The 20,136-nt window shown below is 36.6% G+C and overlaps 1 protein-coding gene across 3 annotated transcripts in view; it reads right to left on the bottom strand.

The window, feature by feature from the left end:
• The window catches only part of ATP2B1 (ATPase plasma membrane Ca2+ transporting 1), a 60,252-nt gene that overhangs the window by 9,352 nt on the left and 30,764 nt on the right, over nucleotides 1–20,136 (bottom strand). For all 3 annotated transcript variants that reach the window (XM_077178763.1, XM_077178765.1, XM_077178764.1), the window contains exons 3-19: nucleotides 19,637–19,834; nucleotides 18,557–18,811; nucleotides 18,351–18,476; nucleotides 17,820–17,963; nucleotides 15,469–15,507; nucleotides 14,923–15,084; nucleotides 13,319–13,533; nucleotides 11,906–12,148; nucleotides 9,287–9,528; nucleotides 6,353–6,590; nucleotides 5,282–5,461; nucleotides 5,106–5,193; nucleotides 4,587–4,693; nucleotides 2,879–3,070; nucleotides 2,464–2,677; nucleotides 2,122–2,333; nucleotides 144–251 (exon numbers count right to left, since the gene is read on the bottom strand). In XM_077178763.1, coding sequence (XP_077034878.1) covers nucleotides 144–251; nucleotides 2,122–2,333; nucleotides 2,464–2,677; nucleotides 2,879–3,070; nucleotides 4,587–4,693; nucleotides 5,106–5,193; nucleotides 5,282–5,461; nucleotides 6,353–6,590; nucleotides 9,287–9,528; nucleotides 11,906–12,148; nucleotides 13,319–13,533; nucleotides 14,923–15,084; nucleotides 15,469–15,507; nucleotides 17,820–17,963; nucleotides 18,351–18,476; nucleotides 18,557–18,811; nucleotides 19,637–19,834 — 2,963 coding nt within the window. The remainder of the gene's footprint in view (nucleotides 1–143; nucleotides 252–2,121; nucleotides 2,334–2,463; nucleotides 2,678–2,878; nucleotides 3,071–4,586; nucleotides 4,694–5,105; nucleotides 5,194–5,281; nucleotides 5,462–6,352; nucleotides 6,591–9,286; nucleotides 9,529–11,905; nucleotides 12,149–13,318; nucleotides 13,534–14,922; nucleotides 15,085–15,468; nucleotides 15,508–17,819; nucleotides 17,964–18,350; nucleotides 18,477–18,556; nucleotides 18,812–19,636; nucleotides 19,835–20,136) is intronic.

The raw sequence follows: 20,136 nt of genomic DNA, 5'->3' as shown, positions 1-20,136 counted from the left end.
GTAATTAATATTTACTGTTAGTCTTCATATATTCATATAGTCCACTTGAAAGATCTGAATGCTAAATACAGTTGGGTTTTTTTTTCCATTTAAAGTATACTGTTGCAAGTAGATATTTGGCATTTTGAAAAATCCTAGTTTACCTGGCCCCAAAGTAGTGTGCCCATGCCCAGGAAAATGGACCACAGCCACTGTTCAATTGAGAGTTCTGAGCAACTGAAAGGCTTTCCACCAAACTGCACAATAATTATCTGTGAATAAAAACATAATTAAACATATATCAGTGACCTGTTGCTAGAAAATTCCCTAACACTTTAAGATCACAACAGAGAGCTCTGCAAGAGAACATGGGATTTCCCATCTTATTGTCTTAGCAGTTTGCACAAGTTTCCAAACCTATGCCATATTCTTCCACTGTGCAGTATTTCAAGACCTACCCATTCATTCTTCAAATGTCACACTCATGAAAACTTGCTGACTCCTCAATTTTGCTTGAAGTTTTTTCCCCTTCATTTCATGATTACAGTGTGCATTTGATGCTACAAATGTACAGTGATTACTTATGCTATGAACATCCCTCTTGGAACTAAGTCCAAGGTCCACAAATTTGTATTAACAGAATTCATAGATCCATATGACATGAAATATCTCAGAAGTAATTCTACAGGATATTACTATGTATCACATCAGTGTTAAATATCACACTTTAAATCACCACATGTAGTAAATCTTGGGGGAAGGGGGCAGAGAGCTCAAAAGCTAAATTAAATGAACTCTGACTGCCTCAGCTATTACAACAAGCTGTATGGGCCCTAATGAGCAAGGTATCCCTCTGCATAGGAATTATATGCATGAAAGTCTGCCCTGGAGAATCAACAATTCAAAGCAGCAGGGCAGGCATGAAAAGGAGACAGTATTGACCATTAAGTAGGACACCTGACAGCTGAAAAAGCAAAGAGTATCTTCTGTTTTAAGTCCAAATTAAACACTGAAATAACAAATCAGGAGCTGGGAAGGCATTCAGTCTGCCAAATTTATAAAGGGAAGAAACACAGTGGCAGTCAGGAGTAATTTCTAAATGGTTTGGCTTGGTTGCACAACAACAGTCAATCTGCTCATTCATAACCCCAAAAATAAGAGCAGTTTCTGAAGAAGTGTCATCTATAAAAATCTAAACCTGAGAGAGTAAGTTCCCTGACTTAATGTGAAGCAGCAGTGCATACATTTCCAATGCTTGAACTGATGTAACTTCCATCAGCTTCACGAATTATCAAGTCTAAGGAGAAGCTTAGGTTATATGTAGGTTATATTTCCCAAATAACTTAATCCAAAATGAAAATGGGTTCTGAAATTAAGTGGTATACTGATTTGTTTGTTATTTCTTCTGACTAACTAAAGTGAAAGCTATTTAGAGGGTGAAAATAGTTCTTGTAAACTATTTACTGTAGATTGTTTTAAATTGGTGTTTCTCAACACCAGCATATGAACCCAATCAACTGAAGATCATTTAATTTCCTTTGTTAACATGTACTGAGTTAACTAACTAGCTTTTATGAGTTCCCCTATGTGCTGGAACAGAAGATCCCTAGACATCAGGGTTTTTTCACTTAAAATAGCACCTCTACAATATATACCAGTAGGCATCACTCGTTCCTGCACCAGAAAGGTAAAAACTGATACTCAAATTTCTAAAGCTTATTCATGTCCTAATCTCACTAACAAAATAAAAGAAGTCGTTCTTTTTCTATAATTGTTTAAATGGACTCTCATTCAGATACACAGGTAGATATTATAAGAAAGATTTAGGGACAAGGGGTGAATGAACAGATGACACACAACTTCTTCATATTTTGCCAAAAGATTAGAATACTAAGATAAAATTGAAGAAGCTGAAAATTCAAAAGGTAACTACAATACAACATTCCAGTATTGCTAACTTCAAAGAGGTTTGAAAACTCCATCAAGTTGCACTTACAACTTAATTATTGTGTGCTTGACCCTGGAGGTTTTCCATATTGCAGAAATTAGATCTCTGGCACTAGTTGATAGGCATTTCCAAGGTAAGCAAGTACATCAGTGCACTAAATGCATTTTCCCCCCACCCTCCAAGAATCTGCTTACCTGCACAACAAATGTCCCCAGCACAATAGAACAGAAGATAGCGTTGTTAAAGATTCCTTCAAAAACATTTCTTTCACCATGAATCTTTCGGGCATTAATTTCATTAAAAAGCTGCATCATCACAAATGTATTAAATACTATAGTATAATGCTCTGAAGGAGGAGCATGCAGAGGTGCATTTCTTCCACTATCAATGTCAAAAATTTTCTCACCTGTATATAAAAGGTATTTATGAACAGTTTGATTAGTGTCTTTACATACACACTACAGCAAAAATATAGTTTTAAAGAAACACCTCTCTACAACATTCAGAATAAGTCTGTAAAGCCTCAGTATTCTTACCAGCAAACAGGAGTGTGAAGACCACTACAAGCTGGTAGAATGCATGACCCAAAATGTTCTTCATCATTGTACGAGAAATCAAAGGTTTGTTTCTACCATAAGGCTTCCGCAGCAGAAGAGCTTCAGTGGGTGGCTCTGTTGCCAGGGCAAGAGAAGCTAACGTGTCCATTATGAGATTTACCCACAGCATCTGCACGGCTTTAAGTGGAGAATCCTATAAAAATAGATACATAAACCCTCCAATAGAAGTGCAGAAATTGCAGCTATTAAAGGCATCTATCACACAATATCGGCATGTTCTGAATAGCATTATGGTCTTTGGACTACTGTTTAAGTGAAAGTTTGAACCCAAGAATTAATAAATCATGACTCTTTCAACCTTTATTAGCTGAAACAATTCCCCACTGGTACGTACTTGTGTTATGCATGCTCCTGTAAAAGCAACAATTACTGCTACTACATTGACAGTAAGTTGGAACTGAAGAAATTTGGAGATGCTGTCATAGACATTTCGTCCCCACATAACTGCTTTAACAATACTGGTGAAGTTGTCGTCTGTAAGGATAATATCAGAAGCTTCTTTAGCTACGTCTGTTCCAGCAATACCCTGATAGAAAAAGAAAAACATTATGAAATATAACAGGATGCACTGACATTTTATGACAAAAGCTCTTATGTCCTTGGTCAGCCTTCACTTGGATGCACAACTTCTGAAGGACTCCTTTAACGTAAGCACATAAAGGCCTATTGAAACAAGTTCTACTTGAAAGTCTTGGAAAAATAAAAACAAAGTAATGCTCTCTTTAAAATAAAGATCTTAATATAAATTTGAGAGTTGACAGTGAAGACACATTAAGTTCTCCCAAAGAAATGTTACTGAACCCTGTTCAAGCTGAAGGCCACCAGATGGTGCAGTGCTACAGTTCAAGCTCTGCCCTAATTATTTTGTTGCATGGATTCCAGAAGCAGGCAACACATGTGCTTGCAACACAGTAGGATCATAAACATTACCAAAAGCCTTTTGCAGAAGGGGATTAGCATTGAACACTAGACTATGCAATGTCATTGCATATGCATTGCAAAGCAACATGACATTCTTAAATTTTAAGCACCTCTAGTCTCCTACAGTACCCAAACAGCTGTGTTCTGTGTAATGATGCCTGGAGACACCTACTTCAAAAAATCTTAATTTTTCTTTTGGCATTCCAAATCCACTAAGTCAATAGCAAATTTAAAGATCCCTACTCTTGATATATTATTTGGTCAAGGAAATGAGTCACCTGCACAGCTATGTGTTCACCTTAAAAGGTACCTTTAGATATCATATGCTATATTTTAAGTGCTATTTAGGTAAGCAGTTAGAGAAGATAGTTCCTCACACTGATGAACACAGACAGCAACTGCAGGAAACATTCAAAACAGATAAACAAATCTGCCCCTGACAGTGGCAACTACAGCAGCTATACAAAGATAGTTGTTACAACAAGACTGTTACAGTCTAGAGAACATTTCATATGTAGCTGTCAAATTTTTAAGTTATGTTTTTGAAAAAAGTTCCTTGAGAATGATGTGAAATCTCTTTCCATTTTTTCTCAGGAGTAGAATCTGAGTCTGTCCTTCTTTTTCTGCATGTGGTATAGGACAGTGTGGTCTTCATTTTTTCTTTCCTTTCAATTGCTTTAAGACTACAGTGAGCTGCCATGACCAAAGTGTACCTCTTACATTTAAGATTGAGGAGGAATCCTGTGGCAAAAGGAAGCTTGAGGAATCTGTCTTACTCTTTGTCTTGAAAGAAAGCTGAAACCTGCATACTTAAAGCATGAGTCTATGCAGTATAGGCACTTAAAAGTCAAGACACTGTTTGGCAGCCATGTGAAAGGGTAGTTGAGAAAGCCATGTAATCTAACAAATCATCCAGATAAGTGCAGGTCCTACACCATCATAAAATGCTGGTGCTTCAATTGTACTTCAGATGTACAAGGTATGGCCCCCAAAGCCACTTTAAACATCAACTGGCAGTCTCTTTCATTATGGTTTTCCTGCTCACAAAACAAGGTTCTTTAATCTGAAGTGATTGATAAGTCATTGATAAAATACTGAAGATGTAAAAAATAAAATCCTACCATAGCAAATCCAACATCTGCCTTCTTCAAAGCTGGACCATCATTGGTACCATCACCAGTTACTGCTACAACTTGCCTCTGGTCAAAGACAGTGCTGTCAATTATACCTAAAATAAAATGACATACAAGTGTTACAGTTTTAAATTGACAACACAGGAAAGACTTAGCCTCAAAGAGAAACCCAGTTTTTGTCTATATCAGTCATAAAACAAACAAACAAAAAAACCCCAAACAAACAAAAACCAAACCAAAACAAAAAAACCCAAACAAACAAAAAACAAACAAAAAAACCCAAACAACCAGAAAACCCAAAAAAACCCAAAACAAAACAAAACAAAAAAAGAAGTAACCAAAAAAAGTTCTCATTCACTCCACCTCTCAAGCAGAAAAGAAAAAAATCAGTTGGAAACAACTTCACAAACACTTCCTATTGTTCAGTCCTATTTTTTTTTTTCTTAGAAGCATGGGGGGGAAAAAAAAATCCAACTTTACTTAGAAGTTCAGAGAATTTTTACCTACCTTTCACGAGAGTGTGTTTGTCAGTGGGAGAAGATCTTGCAAGAACACGAAGCTTTGGCCAAATTTTATCTATTCGCTCTTGCTCAATCTGCAGAAAGAGCATTGGTTACATATTCCACACGTAGGAGACTCAGAATATCTGTTTATCTACTTGCTGAGAGAGTCAGTATGCTTACCTCTCCTTTTTCATTGCGTATTCTCCTGTTAAAGTCTTTGCCCTCTAAACACAGGAAGTCTTCACCAGGATTCAGAATACCACATTTCAGTGCAATAGCACGAGCAGTGTTAATGTTATCACCAGTGACCATACGTACAGTTATGCCTGCACGTTGGCACTTTTTTATTGCATCAGGTACCTGTAAGCAAGAAAAAAAACCCCACAGGCTCAGAGACTGTGCATTAGTTAAATAAATCTAGACATGCGAGTAAAAGGAATGTTTATGGCTCAGTAGAGGATAACTGTTATTTTAAAATGAAGACTGTAGTTATGGATCATTAAAAAAAAAATTAAGTAGCATACCACAATTCTTTTCCTAAAAACCACACAAGTTGCAATTCTGGCAAGGGGCTTTGTGCCACTGCTATATATCTGTTCCCCTTTCCCCTCCCTCCTGCAATTTTTCAAATACTACAGTATTCAAAATACCACAAAAATCCTCATGACATATTAGGCTGTACTGAGTACTGGCATTTTATTTATGATTATGTGGAATAAACTACAGCTTATATGCCACTACTTCATCAGTAACTTTTACTGTGAAATGACAATAGTGCAGATCAGCCCCAATTTCCACATGCATGTGGCATAAAAGCTTTCACTATTGAAAAACCTTACACCTCAACCACAAGGCATGCTCCTTGCCCTCAGTTCTCAGGGGACAAGCTCACCTCTCTCCATCATTCCCCGTGAGAAATTGGTAACAAGCACAATGGCTAATCTTACCCAAATCAAAAACCCTAATACTCCAAGTGGTAAAAAAATAACAAGTTGTTTCATTTACTGAGATCCTGCACAGTAAGTACCTTAAGTTATTAGTTTGTACAGAGCTTCAGTAACACAGCATAAGTGACATTAAGTAGTTTTAATCTGCTTTTATAGCTCCATTAACTTTCCCTTTAAGAAATTAGATTTTCATTTATTAACTATGCTTAAGGCATACAATAGCAGTTCAGTTCCTTGCACTCTGCATGATGAAAAACATGAATCCCGTGTAACAGAATTACTGCAGTTTAGCTGGTGACCCTACCTCAGGTCTCACAGGGTCTTCAATCCCAACAACAGCAATGCATGTCAGACCAGTAACGATATCATTCTCATTGTCCCACTCTGGCTCAGGCTCCCCTGCTGGGAAGTCTCTGAATGCCAGGCAGATGGTTCTGAGACCTTCAGAGGCCATTGGCTCAATTACAGTTTTCACAATATCATCGCGGTCCCTAGGTCTAAATACCTTTGGTTCTCCATTAGCACTCAGTATTTTGAAGCACCTGGAAAGAAAGGTTTTAAAGAGTTATCAAATTTTAACCAGAAGTTCAACTCACTCTTTAGCTTATCAGTCAAGTCCAATAAGTTTCTATAAGCTGTGTTTTTGCTAGACCCTAACACACAGGCACAAAAATCCAGTAGTGGTATCTCTCTAAGGTAATCTTCTCCAAATGCACTTTCTTCAGTTGCAAAACATACTTTCTGTACACAGTTAAACAGAGCCAATCATCCTAGGATGACAGTAATGCCTGACAAATTTCACATACAAACATCAGTTACCTCCCAGAAGTATCCATTTCTCCATTGTATGTGAACTGACTGGTGTCTGCACTGGTTGAGGCAATCCAGTTTCATGCTCAGCAAAATAATCCCACCTTGTTAACAGCAATACAGTCTCAGAAGTAAACACACTTTCAGAACACTCATGAGCTGCTTGAACAGTTGCAAGCATTACATTTACAGCACTATAAGCAAACTGAGGTACTGCTACCCTTAAGAACAAAAAAGTGTGCAGCCTTTCCCCTTCCCCCCCAATCTAAGTGCAGAGAATTCAGAGAACATCTGGTATGTGAGGCAATGTGAAATATTAAAAACAAATATTGAAACTGACTTAAATGTTTGTATAGGAGACTGGATTCACTACTATGCACTTTAGCATTTCAATACTTGCTCTCCTAAATATGTTTCTTCATGCCAAAGATGCCACTGCTTTCACGGAAAGCATATATATACTTTATGAATATTGATGCCATGAATATAACACTACCAATGATTTGAACAAGAAATTAAATCTTAGTCATGGGCACTTTGCAAAGTTTTGCCATAAAGTAACGCTATTATCCATTAGTTTTACAAAAGAAAACAAACAAACAAAAAAAGAATTCAATACTTTCATTAAATATCAAGTTCAGACTTTGCAGATCTGCAAAGATGACCAGTGTTACAGTTAATTGTATGGTCCAAAGATTTAGGGAATTCCCCTAAAAGTTTCCACCTCGTACTCATACAGAAAATGAAAATGAAGCAGTCCTTTAGAGCTTCAAAATTCATATCATAACTGAAATTCGAAGTCTATGTGAATTTTCTGATTTTACTTATCAGTTCAAATGTCAGCAATCATTAAGGATATCTAGTGTTAGCTGTAATCATAAGGCTGGTGACAAATTCAAACATTCCAATATGACTAAATACACATAAATAAATTCTATGCAAAACCGCACTGGAACTCACTTCAAATATTTGACTTAGTGATAAGGAAAGAAAAAATAAAGTGCTTTACCTGCAAAAGTTTCTGCATTTCTTCTACACTTACTAGTGATTCATTTGTGCCTTATAAATGTTCATGTTCAAGTTTCAGTATTTTAGTGTAGTTATATATGTTGAAATAGAGAAGGAGCAGCACAACTGACAAACCAGATTACAGGTACTGCATAGGAAGCAGATTATGATGGCTAAATCTTTGTCCAATTCAATGCATACCCTGAAGTAGTTTGCTATTTGAACACTATTCCTATATAATATCCAAATCAGTCTAGGTTTTCTTGTTCTTTGCCAAATGCTCTTATTATCTGTTTTCTTATTTCAGTTACTAAGTCAAGTGGACCACGTGAGTCTGGGATGACTGAGTTCTAGCAACTTCTACAGTTCAGTTGTCCAATATTATAAGTTACAAAATACTTCAGAAGGTGTAAGTAATGTGAATATAGGCACATCTATTAATTTATAAGATTTGGCTTAAAATGTAGCTTCGCAAAAAAAAAGATTATAAGTTTCATATCAAGAACAAGAGTCCTTTAAAGATTGACATTTTGTTCTCAGCAAAAAGCTGAGGAGAAGGAAGAGCTCATATTTTTTCTTTAGTATATTAGTACCTTCCTAGGTAATGATTTGGGGGAGCAATTAACAAGCAAAAAAGTAAATTTAACTGATGAATCTAATCTATGTGCTACTCAGACTAGAAACACTTTGACATCAGAACCAAAACAGGCCTGGCTACCAACTGCTGTTCCTAAAGAACATGATGCATGCATGTGTGACATCTCTCCTCACCTAGTTAGGAGTTACCACACCTGACTTCACACCTATAAAGGTTTGTCCCAGTGGTACCTAATCGCTCACTAGGTCTAAACTCATCCTAATAAATCCTTTCTAGGTGGGCAGATGGATAAGGAAGCAATTGCTTTATCACATTAAAACCCCTCAAGTTGCTCGAAACATTCAAGTTCAAGCTCCTGTTAAAACGATCAACTTCAACAGAAAGTTGCACAGTCTAAGCAGTAATATGCTAAAAGTAATCACTTTTCAAAGGTACAAGCCCTTCCTGGAATTTAGGCATATCAATTGATGGGACTTTACTATAAGGCAGGTGAGCATTTTGATCAACCACACCTAAAAGTAAAATAGTTTAACTAAAGCATGATGACCATCTCTTTCTCTTTTCTTTTGTTTTGAGGGGTAGGGCTGGGGTGTTTGAAGTAAAGTAATTTAAGTGCTAATGGCCCATTTTACTGTAGAAAGTCAAACAACGCTAAGAGACAAGCCCTGATGCTGCAGTCATAAGAGTATAGGACTGCTGCCCTTATCTGTGACTAGAGAGACAAGGATTCCACAGACTATGTTGTTTAGTATGTCAGTCTCTGCATGTATCACAACATAAAGCAAAAGTTAAGTGCTGAATCACAGTAATAGTCGTTCTTACTTTTTAAGAACTATCTCAGAGGCACCTTTACTGAATATCCGGAAACTGCCATCAGAGTTTTTCAACACGGTACTCATCGATTTTCTAACAGAGTTGAAGGTGTACACTTTGTACAAATCCTCTTCTGGTATCTCATTTCTTACATCCTGATAATCACGTTTTAAATCCAAGAGCAATCCCAGCAAGGCACATTCAGTTTTATTTCCAACATGACGTGGTAAGCCACCTTCCTTTTCAGGAGGCTGCAAGAAGAACAAGAACCATCACTGATTAGGTTAACTTACAAACCACTGAAGCACAGCACTTAGACCACAAGGAAGGACAAGCTTAGTTCTGGGATGGGGAAGTTTTCTTTTTCAGCAATTACTTAATAAATTCCTATGAGTCATAATCTAAAGTCATATGCTGCTTTTTAAAAGTAACTTCTGTACCTATTTAGGATCTTTCAATCCTTCAGAAATCACCCATTAAGTTTGTATCAATCCCAACATGACCTTTCTAAAGGACATTTTCCATTACTTTAAATATTTATCTGATCAATTGAGTGGAGACCCTGAACAATTGTTTTGGATTTTAAAAGTACAGATAAGTTCACATATACTGACTTCAGCAAGCTAAATGGCATTATTTCTGCTAAATTAAAGTGTTCTCTCCTGTAATAATTCTTCAATGACTTAAACTATGACCACATCACCTGTTAGCCTTCTTCTGAACAAACTAAATCTTTAAGCTTCTTAAGTCTCACTACAAGTTCTGCTTTCCAGGCCATGGCCTATTTAACTGGAAAGAGTTGAGAAACAGGTTTCCAATCCTTTAATACCAGAAAAAGTTTCTTATCTCAACAATGTGGGTTCTCCACATGCTAGTCCTATAAGTAAAGGAGTATTTATCTCAAAATATTTGAGTTTGTATATGCATAACACCACAGTATTTTTTGAAGCAAAATATGGAGAAGCACTTACTTCATCTGACATGTCTCAGGTGGCTAGAGCTGAACTACATTAATCATAAGTCAGTGGTCCATTTTCATTGTTCAGAGCTGCAAGATTTTGGATTTGGCTGTACTGAATACTCACACTTTGAAAACATTCACTTTAATGCGCAGTTTAAGACATCCAGTTCTGGGTGCCCCAGTATGAGAGATATCAACATCCAGGAGTATGTGCATCCATGGCACACAAAGATAACACAGACACTCAAGCACCTCACATATGAGGATGAGCTGAAAGGGTGTTCAGTCAGGAGAAGACAACACTCTGGGAGAGAAACTTTTTGGTGCGTATTGAATGCCTGAATAAGGCACATGGCTGGAACACTGCTAAGGACTGTCTAGCCAGACCTTCCTAGTGGTGCCCAGTGAAAGAAGAGGCAATGGATACAAACTGAAGATTTTTAAACTCCATTTCAAGATAAGGAAACACCTTTTACTCTAGAGGTGTTAAAATACTTGATCAGGCTGCCCAAAAGGTTGCAAAGTCTCCATCCTTTGAGATTGTTAAACCCTGAGTGAGTGCCCTGAGAGCAATGTGCTCTAGCAGACGTCACTTTGATTGGGAGGAGTGGATCAGAGGTTCTCTCAAGAGGTCCCTTTCAGCCCTCTCTGATTCTGCAAAGCAGCCTAACTCTGCTGCAGTGGATGTAACTCAGTTAAAATTGTAGTAATAAGGGACTAGGTCAGCTTACATACAGCTACCTTGTTCTTGGTATAGAAAGAGCTTTAGAAAACAGACTGTGAAACTCCTCATGTGCTGTAACTCATTACAGAATTTCCATTTTGTTTCAGAGAAATCAGGGCTGCAAACTTATGTGCTGCCTCAAGTACTGCTATTATGGAAATTCTTGCAGATATACCGTTTTTATTGGCTGATAAGTAGCTTTTGAACTCAGTTTTCACTGCTATTTGTGTACAAAGTATCCATAGTGGAGGCTTCCGCAAAATCTTGAAATGTTAATTCATTTACTAAATCTTGCTTATTATTTTTACTGCCTGAGGAATGTAAGTTATACAACATGTTGGAATAACTACAGCAAGGAAGCTATGCTTAAGAGTTTTTGAAATGAAAGACTAATGGACTGTTACACATGTTACATAGTGGATTATTTCACATTTTATGTGCATTATTTTCTAAACATTTTGCAAGTTTCAAACCAGATTTTAGCAAATATGTTACAACTCTAAAGCTTACAAACTTATACAGCAGTATCTGGAATAAAAATCCATCAAAATCCTTACCTGTAGTTACATTTTTTTGTTATATTTTATTTAATGTACTACTCTTAAATATTAATAGTTTAATATTTATTTTCAAGTAGTGCTCAAATCCAGGCAAGACACTCTTCAAGTGGCATAAACAGCCCTACTTATAAAAACAAACAACTGTGAACTTGAAAGGAAATTATCTTTGAGATGTTATCTTTGAATTATGAGTTCTAACTGAAATAAGCCATTTTTTCCATTAAGTTTCAAATGAATGGTTGAGCAGTTTACAGCAGGTACAAAATACCTTACCCTGCATTGTGCCACACATTTACACCAAAACTGCCTGCGGCCATCAGACAATTTGCATCTTTTGAGGAAGTTACTCAGTTATCTTGATTGGAATTAAGAAATCCACTTACCAGTATTTTGGAAGTATAAGCACAATTAACAGAAATTCCCGTCACAAGATAAGCCATAGTTTTCTCTGGAATAGCTTCTGGTTCTGGAATTTTTTTATAATGTTTTTCATTGATGTAGGCTTGGACCACTGTCATTCTGTTCATAGTCAATGTTCCCGTTTTATCTGAGCAAATAGCTGTGGCATTGCCCATAGTTTCACATGCATCCAGATGTCTCACCAAGTTATTATCTTTCATCATTTTCTAAGGAAATAAAAGCAGTTAACAGCAATCCATGACCATTACTTGACTTCAGAAATTCTCATTTATGGGATCCAGCCTTACACAGCACTTTCAGAAAACACTCAGTCATTAAGTCATCAGGCATATTTCAGAGGAAGAACTTGCAGCTGCCTCTTTCTGTATAGATCTCCCTAAAGTCCATTATGTCACAGTAAACGTCATTTTGAACAAGGTACATAAATACAATCTTAATCTCCTCTACCTGCATGTCACACTGACTATTGATACTATTCAGATTGTTAGGAGAAAACAGTTTATAACAATATTTAGAAATTGAGAAGAGATAAAGTTTGAACTTTACCAGATACGATGATTAAAAAATGTTTCTGCTTACAAGAAAAGTCTAATGCAGCTTATTTGATCTATCTGAAGATCAGATAATATAGATTTCAAAGATCCTAGATTCAGACTTATAATCAAAGTGGGAACTTAATGTTTCAACTAAAATAGTGAGGGTTACATGAGTTTCATAGATTAAATATCACTTTAAATTCTTTCCTTAACAGGCTTTAAGTGTTTTTATGTCTAAGCGGAAGATGAATTACAAATTATACAATAAGACCACTACTACTAAGTGCTGTAAGTTATGAATTTAGAACACAGCCTAAGCACCCAGCATCTTTACAATTAGATTATAGATAAATAATGAGTCTCAGCATGCTGATGCAGTAAGAAAATTAAGAACACAAAGAGCTTAAGTTAAAAAACATGCTGTATAGTAAGCAGAAAACAAAATGCTTTACATTATTCAGTCTTCAAAAAAAAAAATCAATCCAGAAGCTTTCATAGCAATTGTTTAACACAACAGCTAGGTAGGAGTTCACATTTACAGAAAAGTTTGTTATTTACAAACTCTAAGACATCTGTTTCTTGTAAGCAAATGCTACAATGCTACATACTGAACCCATTTATCTTTAGCTGGTGACAACAGGCTGGCAATGCTCACTGTTCTTGTCAGTGTGTATTCATTCAAAGATGAAGAAAAGTACTGCAGGAGAATTCTTATGCAGTTCAGAAAATAATAAAAAGTTCTTCCCAGTCTAACATATATATATATACACACACATATTTAACAGCTGATGAATATGCCCACCTACCTTAAAAAAATCGATTTGCCCTCTACCTACTTACCTTAACAGAGTAAGCCAGAGATATAGTGACTGCAAGTGGAAGACCTTCTGGTACTGCCACCACCAAGACCGTAACTCCAATAATGAAGAACTTCACAAAATACTGAATATAAATTGGGGTACATTCAGCAAGCCAAGGTCTCTTCTGAACCCAGAAGGTATCAATTACAAAATATAACACAAGGATAATGACTGTGATTGCAGACATCAACAAACCTTGTTAAAAAGAGAATAAACAGTTTTAAGAAATTGTCTCAAATATTCGGCAATACAGACTGTAGATATATGCAAATACTTCTGCCCTTATACAAGCTAGATTAGAACTAAGGTTTCAAAGAGGCAAGTCAAAAACATGGAGGCAGTTCTCAGAGGTGTTCCCGCTTCCAATGCAAGTATTTCCTCATGCATTTCACCAGAAGTGCCTAGAAATCTTTTTTTCTCCAATTTAATTGAAAGCATGGAGCTAATTAGTAAAAGGACAGACCAATATGTAAAGTCAATTGACTAAGCAGAACAAGAAGTGAAAAAATTCAGGAGGCCTTCACCAATTTTACGCTGACTGATTCAGTAGAGTGCTCCAGTGCAGTCTCAAAGCAGGAGGACAGGCAAATCCATGCATGAAGTAGATGAGTATTAAGGCTGTGTGGGGAACTACAATGGGTCAAAAGGTACATAAAGGAACACAACACCTCTTGGAAGATATGAAAAAAAATCTTTGATGAGGGCAGTAGTTTACAGTACACATATAATGGAATTTGTTTATCTCACTAAAAAATTAATATCACCATACACAACTGCAGAGTGCTACAGCTAAAAGTTTCATTGCTCCATTTCAAGCTGTAAGTGTCTAATGACCCAGATGCTAAAGTCAGCCCTTCTTGAGCCATGAGCTGGGCTAGAACTCTTCTTGAAATTCCTTGAATTTCTTCTTGAACCTTTCAACAATTCTACATGGACCAAAATAAATCCTAAAATATTTGAATTAAACCACTATACACTAGATAACACAGCCTAAATTTTATACTGAACTTCACTGCTGTTTTAGCCTACTTTCAAGCAGCAACAATCAACCAAAGATTTTGACAAGGCATCTGAATACTAGCTGATAGAAAAGCAGGAAGTCAATAAAAATGTTATGTATCAACAAGGCATATGTTAAGTGGAAAATTCTAAGCCTCTGAAAGTACTAGAGAATCTTGTTGACTGTACCACATTTTCCAGGCTGCAGCTGTACAAAACTCAACTTACAGTCTCCAGTTGAACAAAACTCAACTCACAGTTCTCTTGGTACATTGCTAAATGCTATATCTAACCTAAAAAGATTTTTCGTAACAGTTGTCCAATGTTATGAAGCTGGAGTTTTCCCTCCTAGAAGCTGGCACTTGAAAGCCTGACTATTTAAACTAAGGAAAAATAAAAGCCATCCACATGACAGAGCCTGAGAGGCCATCAGCATACTCAGGCACAACAGCATACTTGCATTAGAATTTTGCACTTAAGTAGCCAGCCTTGAGTAGTTTGATTATTTTATCTCCTCACAAACTATGCATGTTCCAACTTTTTTTAACATGACATCAACATGAGGAGAGTACTGAGACATTGTACCTGCTTTGCCAATCTGAACTGCAAGCTTTGTGAGTTTGCCTTGGAGAACTGACTTTTCCTTCTTTGGCAAGTTTGCTTTCTTCTTGTCTTTCTCGTCTCCATCTCCACCATCCTCACTCTTCAGCGGCTGCATTTCCATGGCTGCACCATCCTGGGCTTTAGCTAGAAGTTAGGATCAAAAAAAAAGTTTAGCCATTGGTAAGTCTCCCAAATCAAGGATACCTAAAAAGCTTAATGCCCAGCTCCACTAAATATAACAGCACTGAGAATTATCTTGTATCCAGAGAGGCCATACATGAATGTTTAAGTAAGTGTATTGTGTATAGCTTATTAATAAGTGTATTGTGTATAATGTTTAAATAGTGTATTGTGAATACCAGGTTCAGTGAAGCATTTGTTTTGGGCAGATTCACTTATGCCATCTTTACCATAAGCACTTTGGATATAAGCATTCAATATGCATTTTTATAAGGAAGTCTGTATTCATCTACACTCTCAGAAAACAGAGACTTGCAAGAAAGAATCAGAGAACCTGCATTTATTTACCTTTGTTACGGTTTTCAACAGCTCCGTCTTGCTTTTTACCTGTCAGAGAGAGAAACAAGTGCTTTAAGCTGGCTGTGCAGAATTCATTATTTTATTTATATTTTTATATAATAACTAGATTACTCTGCTAAAACAGCAAACTGCATTAAAAAAATGTAAAACATCTAAGTCAGTTCACAGAAACAGCTCATGGCACTTTTTGGACTTTACTTTTCACATACAAGACTGCTGCAGTGTTAATCTACCATGGTTAAGTTTGCACAAATTACTGATAATGACACTTATGGCTTGTGAGGAAAGCTTCACAAAAGACATCCTGACATGTTTTTCTAGAAAAGATACTTGTGACAATTCAGTGATTTTGGTGGCCTCCATCTTGCTGTATTCTTCCAATACTTGCCACCAGAATCTGACTACCTCTGTAAATAAACTGCAAGGTCTCACTTTGAGAATCAGTGCTTTTGTACAATATTGCAGAAGCTAATGTGGTATAAAATATTCATAAATCCATAGCAAAGCTTAGTGGAGGTACAGCACTGGATTACTGGATTACTATTTACACAAACATAAGCATAAATCTTTAGGTAATATATCATACATCACAGTGAGAATAGCTCAAGTTCATAATAAAATATCACTCCTACCCGTGTTCAGAAATGGGGCTCAACAAGAGATCATAAAGAAGGAGAGTGAAATAATGAAAGAATTTAACAAGTGAAATATTAAAGGTTGGAAGTCTAACACATCATGTGCTGTTTTTGGGGGCTTAGAAAGTGACAAACTTTATTTCTAAGTAGAGAAAGCAAGGGTTATAATTACTGTTTGTGATAAACTGAAATGAAAGCACAAAATTGAGCAATTTAGAACAAAACCCAAACATTTTCAGGATTACTGGTAATTCACCAAGTCTTTGGCCTTAGGTCATATAGACCAAAATTTACAAGAGTACCCAAGTAGAAGAAAATCAAATTATCAACCAGCCTGTCTGGCATGACATTTAACATCTCCACCACACCATTACTGTAGACACACTCTGATTTCTATACATAAGATTTCTCCCAGCGTTCTCACAACAGCTTAACAGGAAAAAAAAAAAAAAAAAAAGCATGTTCATTTTCTCTGGAAGATGCCACTTTAGACTTCTTAAGAACTCGTCATTGTTTCCTGACTTTGCACTTCTTCTCCCCTGGTTCCTCTCTTCCTCTTTCAGGAGCGAAGTTCTACATTTGAATTACTTGCAACTGCTTGTACATGCATTTGCTTTCACTCTGAACTGTGCCATACACAGCCAGCTAAATATAGTCCCTTTAATCTCCTTAACATTCACAGAGAAGTTAATTTAGTTTAACCTGAGTTTTATCAAGGAGAATCTTATTAGGCACCTAACTTAAGGGAAAGAGGAACCTATCTATCTTGGGAGACAAAAAAACCCCACTAGTGTTTGGGTCCCAGGATACACCAAAACACTGCTTGTCAAGAGACTTCTGCTTTTAGAATAATAAACACTGGCAGATTATTAATAAAAGCTATAATCCACTCCATATCTCCTGTAGCAGCTGGTACTGTTATTTGTTTCCTTCTCCTTCCTCTGTAAGGGGAAGGCACAGGATGGCAACTGCTTCACACTAATGACTGCAAGTGTTGCAGGTCAGCTTTTACTTTTTGCTGTCATGCTTGAGCTTGAAACTAACTTAGAACTTTCAATTCTTCTTGTAATAATTTTTCTAACTTGTAAAGGAACTCACTAGGTTTTTTTCAAGTTTCAAGAAGGGTCAGAATTGTAAAGTATTTGTGGGTTAGGACAAGACAAAAAACCTTCAATCTCAATTCCTGCACAGAGCACACATTTTAGCAATTGCCTATTGAGTTTGAAAGTCTCTGAGAATCTTAAACACATTTCTGTGTGAATTTTCCATTATTGTCTTGTATCCCTCTGATAAAAAGATCACTTATAAATGTGACTAGATACTTATTAGGTTGAACTTCATAATAACTTGTTTTCCATAAACAAGTATTTGCTATTAGACATCAATGCACCTTGAAGTTACACAAGATGAGAGTTTAACTATTTATACAAGGTATGTATGGCTGGTTAGCAACTGTAAACTTTCCAAACTCTGACTCATCAATGGGATCTGAAGTTTAACTACATTCCATGTGACAAGAGTTAGTACTCTCAGGTCACTGGACCCAAGGTGTTTTTCCTGTGAAACCTACAGAAGGTATGAATTTTTTAAAAAGCTTTCCAGCTTTGGATGACTGGAACATGTTTTTATCCAGTAATATTCAAAAGTTCACCATCATCTCCAGTCCCACTCCCCTGCCAAGGTATTTAAGATTAATATGCCTACTTCTCTTTTCCTTCTTTTCTTTTTCCTTCTCCTTCTCCTCTTCATCTCCTCCAGCTCCAAGTAAGGTAAAGATGATTCCAGTCTGAGAGTTCACACCTACAGCAGTAACCACCATTCTTCCAGAGCCTTCCATCACATGTGTACCTGAAAGATTGAATCAGGATTTCCACTGAGACATGAGCAGTTATATGGCAGGGCACAGGGCACACAAGTACTTTGAGGAAATGAGCTTTCAAACTTGACTTTGATGAAACTCTGAGCTGTGTATATGCACTACTATATGTGCTCTCCTAAAGCTTTAGCTGCCAAAGCTATCTGGAAAGTAAACCCATAAGCAACTACATAAAATGTTTGTCAGTTTTATAGGTCTGATCACTCCAACAAAGTTCTGTACTTTGTGGACTGGTTTGGGATAGTTCTAGTAGACAACCTGGATAAAAAAACAATTTGCTAGTTTTAACCACAAAATTTTAAATAACCACCATACCGCAGAAACAAGCTACTTTATTCAAAAATTGCCAAATTACACACCTGACAGCAGCATAGGATCTCTATCCAGAGATTTCTTAACATGATCAGATTCCCCAGTCAGCGAGCTTTCGTCAATTTTGAGGTCATTTCCTTGAATGAGCACACCATCAGCCGGTAAAAGGTCACCTACGAGAGATCACTGGGTTTGTTGACAGCAGTTCCTTTTTTAAAAATAAAAGAAAGTTCAAATTTAAAAATATGTTTACCATATTTCACTTGTGCAATATCTCCAACAATTATGTCAGCTACTGGTATTTGGATGACTTGGCCACCTCTGATGACTGTGAATTTCTGTTCTTGTTCAATACGGCTCTGCAATCCCCGAAATTGTTTCTCTTTACTCCAGTCATTGAAAGCTGTTACTAATACCACACAAACTACAGATAGGAGGATTGCTGCTCCTTCAATCCAACCTGCTTCAGATTCCTCCTCTTCTTCACCAACATTTACTGATCCACATACTGCAGAAAACAGGTTTTAGATTTAAGAAAGTTCACAAAGATATTTCAACAATGAAAGTTTTGGCAAACAAAAAACTTATAGGTGCTAAACATTTTCCATGCTAGCCTTCTTTGCAATTTCACCTTTATTTCCATAAGGGTAACACACAAAGAAGATAAAGAACCTGAAAGCTAGAGCAACTTGAGGAAGTTAAACCACATTGCTTATCTGAACACAAGAGAAGTTGATATAGAGAAAGTTTCCTGTCCTTATTTTGTTAAATGATGGCATAAGAATGCCAGACTGGTAAACAACATTCTGCTTTGTCAACATATCCAACGTTACATTTCTCTTAACAAACCAGATATCACTGCAAAAATTCAGTTAAATGAAGTCACAATCCCTTTATTTTCTGTTTAGAAGTATAAATATAGCTTCGTTTCTTAATTATAAAGTTACCAGTGTCATATCACAAATCAAGGAAACTTTTAGACTTGCTGACTCCCCAAAGAAAGCCCATGACTGCAAATTATAAATTGCTTAAATATTTGAGGCAAAGCTAAAAAAAAACCCACTTGCACAGAGACTGGATTTCAAAAAAGTTCTTGTTCCTGCTGCTTGCAATTTACCTTGGGTCAGAATAATACCAGATCATGACCAAGGAAATCTCATGTTGCCCTTTTAAGGCAAGCTAGAGTTTTAGCAATGTGCTCTCAATAAGGAACAATAAGCTGCTTTTCCACTGACTTACTGTCTCCCATCAGATTTACAGAATAGGCATGTTGAACCAGGAAAGTCAGTAGTATAATAATAGCAGATATCTACTTTTCAAGAAGTTTACTTACATGATTCATTTCCTCCTGGAGGCTGGTAAAAAGAAAGGCCCAAGGATACTACGGCTGCAATTTCTAATATAATTAGTGTAACGTCCTGTAGTGCTTCCCATACTAACTGAAGAAATGTTTTTGGCTTTTTAGGAGGTATAAAGTTCTTCCCAAAAACTGCTTCTCTCCTTTCTATATCTGCTGGATTTCCACTTAAACCTATTTAACAATAAGACAAAGTTAGTGACACTTACACACATTTCACCCTCACATTAGAAGTGACTGAAGTTTCCCACTCATGGAATCAAGTCCCACTCCATATTTCAATAACAAAACCAAAAAAGCCACATCTCAAACATAATTATGGAAGTAATACCATTAAATCAGAGCCACTATAGAAAGCCAGCTATATTTTACAATTCTCACCTTGCCAAAATAAAGTTGATGGTCTACCTGCTTAATATGTCACTTAATATGACATAGGAACAGAGTAATAATAACAGACATACCTTTGTTCAAAG

Source organism: Agelaius phoeniceus, chromosome 5, assembly GCF_051311805.1.
Source record: "Agelaius phoeniceus isolate bAgePho1 chromosome 5, bAgePho1.hap1, whole genome shotgun sequence".
Classification (NCBI taxonomy): Eukaryota; Metazoa; Chordata; class Aves; order Passeriformes; family Icteridae; genus Agelaius; species Agelaius phoeniceus.
The sequence above is the reverse complement of the archived record's forward strand: the minus strand, read 5'-3'. Positions and strand labels throughout refer to the sequence as shown.